The sequence below is a fragment of the Neolamprologus multifasciatus genome, chromosome 6 (assembly GCF_963576455.1).
Source record: "Neolamprologus multifasciatus chromosome 6, fNeoMul1.2, whole genome shotgun sequence".
Taxonomy (NCBI): Eukaryota; Metazoa; Chordata; class Actinopteri; order Cichliformes; family Cichlidae; genus Neolamprologus; species Neolamprologus multifasciatus.
The window spans coordinates 29,533,430-29,541,763 of record NC_140444.1 but is presented as its reverse complement, the minus strand read 5'-3'; the positions used below and the strand labels follow the sequence as shown (position 1 = coordinate 29,541,763).

Sequence of the window (8,334 nt, the reverse complement as noted above, 5' to 3'; positions counted from 1 at the left end):
CTCGCTGAATGAATATACTGTAAGAGGCCTAACAAGTTTCTTATGCAATAGTTTGAGGTACCCACATGACTCATTTGAAATTCACAAGACATGCCACCTTATAGGTTCATAAACGTAAAACACTTTTTAATGTAACAAAGTTACAGGAATCTAAATAAAAGCTTTTCATTTTTATTTGCAGTTTTGCTGTTCACTCACAGAAAAACTATTTCTCTTACGACCATCAAAGCACACAATTAAAATATTCCCACCACATTCACTCTGTATTTAAAAAAAACTGCATAAAATCATTAGGAAGGTCCAAAGCATAATTTAAAGGGTTATTATACCCAGAAACGACTCACAACAGACAGATGACTAAACAAGACAAAGAAAAATGCTCAGCACTTCAAACCATCATCATAATTAAATGTACACAATGAGTTAAATAAGCCCAACTCAGATACACTGGATAGTGCAGCAACAGCTGGTGGTTTTCATCATGTTATTATTGATCTGCATAGAGAACATTTCAGTGATCTAAGAAGATTATTCAGGGCACACACCATTAATCAGAGGATAAAGAAACAAGCCATTCTCCTCTTCTGCTGTTGATATATTGAGCTGTGTAATTGGGAAAGATACCACACAAATCTAAAGGTCTGACACACCATTTCAGACATTCTGACAAATATTTTTTCAACTCTTTGCCTGTCTCTTTCCCTCAGAGTGCCTTGTTTAGCCTGATTGGCAAATCTGCAGCCTCCTTGTAACGTCTCCTCCACCAGCGTAGACATCAAACCATGGTGCCTGCCATTATGCCACAGCAACTGTGCCCTTTTCATTTGTGTCAAATATGGAGGCGCTAGACAAGGAGCCTTGAACCAGACATCACAGATAAGATTATTCCTTTGATCTCTGCATGTCAGAGCTTGAGAGAACTGACATGCTGTGGGTGTGCAGCGTTAAATAAGCAGTATTTCCGGCTCTGACACAGCACAGTAGAACATGAAGCCCATCTGGTCCACCTGGTCCTCTGACAAGCCGCTCATCAGATTGACGGCTGGTTTAAAGTAACTGTGCAGCGCCCCTTGCTCAAGGTAGCCAATTAGCTCTGTGATACATTGTTGGAATCTTACATCCAAGCTGGTCTCGGACCAGTCGCTCTCGGAGTCGCTAAGGTGCAGGATGAGATTGGCCAGCGGGGTGGCTTTGAGCGGTCGCAGGGCAGGGTTCTGTCTGCACACCGCTTTGAGGATTTTAAGGGTGTGTTTGCGGCAGCCGTTGTCGGCTGCATCAAGCTGAGCCAGACGTTGAGTTTCCCACGGGTAGAGAGAGAGGTGCCAGGCGTTCACCCAAGGAGACGTAAACTCTGGCTGGGCGGTCAGGACCACATCACCCTCGCTCAACAGAGGCAACATAGAGACAAACAAGGGCTGATAGTCGCTCTCTGCTCCTTCGACTGCATTTCCAGGCCTGCAGCATGACAACAGAGGAGTGTCAGTTCAATGCAAACAGACATTTCTGTAGAGTTTATTATTTTCTTAGTTATACCCATCACTCAGTTTGTTAGTATGTTTGTTGGTTAGATTACTCATAAACTCAGGTTTGAATGAAAATTATACTGAGGGTGAAGCTAGGTCTATCTTGCATCAAATATAAATATTTATAAATATTTATACCTTTTGAGCGTATATCACAAACTAATCTGGACCAATACATCTTTCTAGATCCAGAGGCTCATTTCATGAATGGTGTGTGTGCTTCGTCATACAATATCAAACTGTATTAATTAAGTAATGTCAGCAGTGAACTATTAAATACAACATGTTACTGTTTAAAAAACACAATTTTCAACAAATAAGCAGTTAAGCATGGGAACACACCGGATCTCCAATCTCAGGTCAGGTCCTCCTAGTACAGGTCTGACGACACAGTCCAAAGTGCTGCTGATTGACGGCCAGTTCACAGTTTCCATGACAGCCTTACTGAACATGTTCACCACAGCTTCTGCAGACAGATAGCCGCCCACCAAATACCTGCAAGACACAAGTAGAGACCCTTGTTTCATCCATTTAACAGCGTCTCAAAAACCCCCAAATTCTATTAATTTTGCTTCTAAAATGGAAAGTGGAGGCCAATACACTATATTAATATGCTACACATGTGTTTGACTTAATACAGACATAAACAAAAAATGTGTAGTGATCACCTGTCCCAGTAGCTGAGTCCTTTGGGAAAATATTCTAGATTGATCCGTCGGACCATCCAGTGCAGAGGATGTGTGAGCAACGTTTCCTCTCCTGGGATGAGACGCCACAGAGAAGACTCCAGCTGTAGAGGCACCAGCAGGCACGCATGGTCTGCACTGACCACCTAAAGACCAGCACATAACAAAACAATTCCAAGATGTTGCTAGACAAAATCAGAGGCACGTTTCCCATCAGTGGGAAATATATTTCTGTTGTGTATACCTGCAAATCATCCAGCAGAGAACCGCCGAGTCTCATATCTCCCAGAGGCATGTCTGGGTGACGGCTGTGCAGAAAACCTTGGATCTCAGTGCAGATGTCCAGAGCCACAGACTGAGCCCTCTGCACCTCCTGGGGAGAGAGCGCCGCCCTTGTGTGGTAGTACTGCTGCAGACGCTCCTAAACAATTCATATGATTTAAAATCAGTTTTAATACTCCCTACTTTGTTCTAACACATCTATGTCTATTTATAGTCATCATGCAAGGCAACTTCCAAAGTTTATACTGCAACTCTTGATTTGACCATTTAAAAGCACTGCTAACATTTACTGAAGAAATTATTATCTTATACTAATTTCTCTGCTTATGTGGATGTTATGCACAATACCTCAGAGCAATGTCATGCTTGTCTGAGTTCTTCTGTATCTTCTGCTTGCCCAGCACACACTGTTTTTTGAATTGGCAGGGCTCTTGGGGCTCTGTCAGCCTAACTAGTGCATAATAAATATGTATCCCCTAAGCACTGCACTTAACAAAACATGCTGGACGCCCATACATAAATGAGCCAACAGCAGCGGAGGAACTACAGAGCAGCTGCTGAGACTTCATATTCTCTCTCTTCAAGGGCTCAGAGGTGAAGTGTCAGAGTGTACCTGCAAAGTCAGGGTGCACAGCTGGAGCCTCTTGGACTTTGACTCCGGTTTAGTCTGCACGTCCAGCATCTGAGGCTGCTGGCAGAGATCAGCTGAGTGAAAAGAGAACAGCTGTGATATAATAACAGAAGGCGTCACACAGGATACGTTCTGTGTATTTGTGTGCCCATTTTCAGTCACTCAAATACCTTTCTGCTGTTTGGTTGCCTTGGCGACATGCTTCATCACCACACCCTCTATGCCCTTCCTGATGAGTGTTGGGGAAGCAGAGACCAAACTCAACTCCTCCCAGCTCTCAGCCATCTTCCGCTCCACCTTTTCGTCATCTGCTGCGCGGCCTGCGCGCTCTATCAGCTGAATGAAAACACTCACTGTCACAGACGTGCAGCCATGCGTACACTCCACAAATACAATTACATACACAATCACAACCCACAAGCAAATAAACGTTGATAGACAGAACCATCCTCAGAACATGCAGTCCAAAGTGCATGTAAGATTTTTATTTTTTTAAATGGGTTAGCATAGATGAGGGTGAAAGAATCATACGAGATTATAATATTTAACACTGACGTAAATACAGCAAAGAAAATGGAGAGATGCCATAAGGCATGATTTTTAGATCCATGTGTAATAGTGCAAAATTCAGATTTTGCACTATTACTTTTACTTGTTTCATCCCTTTTGCAACACAGTTAAAGTACATTAAGTAAAAGTACTCATTGTGCATAATGATCTTTTTCAGAATCGCATACATTATTCTGATCTGATTATTAGATCAGAATTCAAAATTATTGTTACTGGCAGCTACAAGAGTGATGTATAAAGGCGAGAAAAGGCAAAAATGATGAACAAATAATGAGGAATCTGTCATTCATCCTTTTAGATACACAATATTTCCATACTCACTGGGCTTGGGAAAGATGTTTTGATGTGGTACTAACAAACTCAAAAAGCACTCACCCGTTTCACTGCCAGTGTAGCAATCCCCAACAGAGCCGCACCTCCAACTCCCAGAACCAGCCGTGCATTAGACAGCAGAAAGTCAATCACTACAGCGATGCCTTCCTCTCCTCGCCTCCGACTGCTCTGGAAGTTCATCTTCTCCCTTTTCGTGGTCAGCCTTTGGAAAAGGAGACGGCATGCATTTGGAATAGCAGAAGGCAACACAAGATATGACTGACTGTCAGAGGGAAAACAACATTTAAGGGTTTCTCTTCGTTTAGAAATAACTGTATGCAACAGCACTCTAAAGTGTTGAAGTCTGAATAATTCATGAAAGTGGAATAGTGTGCACAGCAACATATCTATTTAATATGATGAATAACTTCACACACATCGAGCAAAGTATTCTTCAAAGATGTGTGGACACATTAAAGAAATAAACTGAAGCTTTTATACCTTGAATGAAGGGCTTGGTTCTTAATCTTTCAGCACTCTTTATGTCAATACTTCTACCAGCCACAGAGTATTTCTTAGAATGACAAAACCTGCTCTCATTTTTCTTAAAGCAGCATCCCTTCCCAGTTAACGAATAACTAAACATGTCAGAAAGTGCTGGCAGAAACAGTGTTACATAAACAAACATGGCTATGATTGTTAGTGGGAATCCTGACAGCTCAGGTTTGGCATTGGGAGTGTCATGCTTCAAAACTGTCACTGAATTAATAGTGATGTAGTTACATGAAGAGAGCTTCACAGACTGGTGTAGCTGACTACACCATTCGGGGCTCTGCTCACTGCTTTAGTATCAGGAACTAAATATGTCTGCAAAGGCTGCCTTGAATATGGTGCAACTAAGGTCATATTTTAGACCTGAAACAGCCACAATAAAGGTTCTGTTTAAAAAAAAGTAAGTTCACAGGATCAATGTCTGACATGCATTCGCCTAACTGGGCTTGATGCAACGATATTCCTTTCTTTTTTTCTTTCATAACTAGGTGTTATAGAAAGGCAAGCTAATTTAAAGCAGACTTTCGTGTCATGGTCTTTTTCCACAGGTGTAATCAATCCCATTAATTGCGCTCCTAAGCTCATTACAGTACACCAGCCCTCACTGATGACACCTGGGATTTTCCTGTTGTGACACATCAGTCTGTTGGTAAAACATCCCTCCCACTATGAGGTCTATTATCCAGTGCACTGCAAAACTCCAGTTAAGGAGCTTGTTTAAGCTGATTGTAAGCTTCTATAACTGAACATGACAGTGATAGAAATGTATTTTTAGTTTGTACAAAGCCAAAAGTTTGTTGAGCTTATCGCGTTTAGCTCCAGATGCCTGATATTCACAAATAGCTATAAGATATTACTCAAAACAATTTCAAACAACTCTGTGTCCTCGCTCCCTGCAAGAGGCACAAGGTCCCAAGACCAAAGGAGCACTCTATTTATAGACCCGGTGCATCCCTGAGTCATTTAGTTACAGCATGTACAGCATGGAGGTGTCACTTTAACTATCATAACAGAGGTCACTGTTCTGTTATCATCAGGTCAATACTTACATCAATATCCTGATTGCTGTCACAATAGTGCTTAATTATACCACCGCATTCAAACTGCTAATTTAAGCGTGAAAACATATATTATATATATATATAAATAAATAAAACACTATATTACAGACACATTAGCACCACCACCAGCAGCAGCAGGATATCCTACTAGACTTCAACTAACAAGACAGGCAGCGCTCCGTCTTTGCCAACATTCAAAAACAAAAACAAACTCTACATTTAATAGCTGTGAGTGTGTGTGAATGGGAGGTTGTAAAGTTTTATTTTTGCCATTTTCACTTTAAAGCACTGCAAACCTGCACAGATTTTTAGGTTTTTATCTTAAGCACATTGAGCTTACATGCAATGAAACATCTTATATAAATAAACCTGCCATTTCCATTATATATGACACTAACAAAGACATTATACAAATAAAATGCAATTTTCTTCCTTTTCCATCTGTGTGATAGATTACTGACCAAACACTAAACATATCACATGTTAAGTATGGCAAATGTAGTAAGGGCAAAGTTAGACTTATCCCACAGGATTAAAGGATTTGCAGTTTATCCTGCTGACTGGACTGCCAGTATGTTCACCGTAAGAGTACTGTGGAAAAGTTTTTAATGTTAATTGACTTCATAATAAGAGTAGTAAACTGAAAAGAAAAAATCTTGGTTTGCTGATCTTTTGCCCTTAAAACAAGCCTTCAATATATTTGGCATCTTGGAGAATTTGCCATAAGTCTTCTGAAGGTTTAATTTCTCTCAGAGTCGACTGTCTTTACGTAAATCCAAGATGCTCTGATTCTGCTGCTTGCTAAAGAGAGTTATTTGCCTGTTTTCATGTGATGTCACGATGCAGAACAGTGCAACGTGTTTGGACCAAATTAGTCAATTTTGCAGAATGTGGCTCCAGACTTTGAGGAACCTTAACCATGCTTAAGGTTTGATTAACCCCCTGTTTAGTCAGTTTCTTTTATCTGTCTCTTGGTGCTTTTGAGAAAGAGTGTGGAAAGCAGAACAGAAGCATATGGTGTTGTTTCAACTTTTCTTACTCCTCTTTAACTCTCCTCTTCAGAAACAACTTTTAGAGTTTGCTAATCACTCACCTAGTTTTATCTGTTTTGTTATCTTGTTTCTGTTTTTACCTCCAAATAATATTATATTATTGCGGTTACTGCTTTAGTCATGCTCTGGGTTATATCCAAACGAACTAATTGCTTGCATAACTGGTCCTTTAACAGCCTCCAAATACATTGGTGAGGCATTTTTCCAAAGGGAGACTAGGAAATTTAAGAGAGGAGACTTCAATTAAGTGCTTCTGTAAAACATCTGGAATTACTCAAACTTTTGAAGGTCTCACTACTAACGAGTTGTGACAGTATTTTAGCGCCGACCTCCCCTCTTATCTCTAGCCTCACAAAAACACTCGAAAAATACGTCGACGGAAATAAGTAACATACTGACAGGCAGTAAAGTTACACAGCTGTCCGAATAACAACGCAGACAAAAACAAAGCGTTTCTCATTGTTAGCAGCTAGCCAGCTGGTTAGCCATGTTAGCAGTCCATTATATAAGTTATCTCTCCACTCTCCTGATAAATATGCTTACCACTCAGTGCGAAGAAAATGTGATATTCAGGTTCAGAACCATTGGAGTTTGACAGAACACGTCTTTTGATGCTTTTTTGGCAAAAGCCTGTCGACTGTCGTTTGCTGCCATAAATATGCCATAAACAGTAGCTAACAGCTGGTGGCTTCTTCTTCGTCTTTTTTTTTTTTTAAATTTCGGATATGATAATCATCGTTAAAGGTGCATTAGCGCCCCCTGGTGACGCTCTGGCACAACAGACCTTCAATAACTGTCCGGCTCTCTTCTGTACAGTTGTTCTAACTAATCGGGTTATTTCTATACATTTATCTGAATTTCCAAAAATAATGTAACATATATATATATATATATCATATCTATATATATCTATATATATATATGATTTTAATTTATTTATTTATTTTTAAAATGAAACATTTTATGCGTTTTACTTACTGACACAGACCGGGCAAGCAGGCAGGCAACCAAAAGATGTATGTCTTCATATGCAGATTATATATAACACATCTAAAAAGGGAAAAAATTAAAGGAACACCTGCAGTGAATTTTAAAGGACAGCTTTTTTCCTTTTTGTGGTTCTCCCTTTAAGTTAAATCATCACTTAATAATTAACTATTCCAAAGCTATAAGATGAGATTTCAGTAAAGATGAAAGTTCTCTCCAACTCCAAGTGGCTGACAAGAAAGGTTTTTAGGCTTTTCAGCAAGCCTTCACTGAAATTAAATTTCATCAGTTCAACATAGTGTAAAAACATAAACAGCTCAATTGGATCAGATGTTAAATTCTGCAGTAGTTTGTAGAGGAAACTTTAGATGAATACCCTGACTTAGTTCATGAGGTGGAGCTTGTGAGGAAACTGCTTATGTCAGCTTTCTGCTTTGAAATAATAAAATGAGAGTATTCTAGATTGAAGTTTCCAGAAGAAATTGTATTTCTGATACCACAGAATCAGACCATTAAAAAAATGTTTAGCAGTTTGCAGTGGCTGGAAAGTTTGCAGTAAATTGTAGTGACATATGTTTCAGCTTCTTACTGATATTAGATATAAAATAAGATTTATCAATAGAAGTGACCAGTGTTGATCTTTTAATCTCAAATTCTGCACTTAAAAGATGTAACAAA

At 39.7% G+C, this 8,334-nt stretch overlaps 1 protein-coding gene across 1 annotated transcript; it reads right to left on the bottom strand.

Moving 5' to 3' along the window:
• Positions 1 to 98: 98 nt before the first annotated feature.
• mief2 (mitochondrial elongation factor 2) lies at positions 99 to 7,384 on the bottom strand. Its single transcript, XM_085163621.1, has 8 exons — positions 7,213 to 7,384; positions 4,068 to 4,227; positions 3,293 to 3,458; positions 3,105 to 3,196; positions 2,454 to 2,630; positions 2,192 to 2,355; positions 1,866 to 2,018; positions 99 to 1,455 (listed from the first exon to the last, which is right to left on the bottom strand). The coding sequence occupies exons 2-8, from the start codon at positions 4,203 to 4,205 to the stop codon at positions 945 to 947; spliced, it is 1,401 nt and encodes a 466-aa protein (XP_085019747.1). The 5' UTR covers positions 4,206 to 4,227; positions 7,213 to 7,384; the 3' UTR covers positions 99 to 944.
• Positions 7,385 to 8,334: the final 950 nt, after the last annotated feature.

What these genes read in the sequence shown, in the direction of transcription:
- mief2 (XM_085163621.1), bottom strand. Translation starts at nt 4,205, where the DNA reads ATGAACTTCCAGAGCAGTCGGAGGCGAGGAGAGGAAGGCATCGCTGTA. An exon ending in GGCAACCAAACAGCAGAAAG is followed by an intron (nt 3,197 to 3,292) that starts GTATTTGAGTGA and finishes CTTTTCACTCAG; the next exon opens with CTGATCTCTGCCAGCAGCCT. An exon ending in TGTGCACCCTGACTTTGCAG is followed by an intron (nt 2,631 to 3,104) that starts GTACACTCTGAC and finishes TGAATTGTTTAG; the next exon opens with GAGCGTCTGCAGCAGTACTA.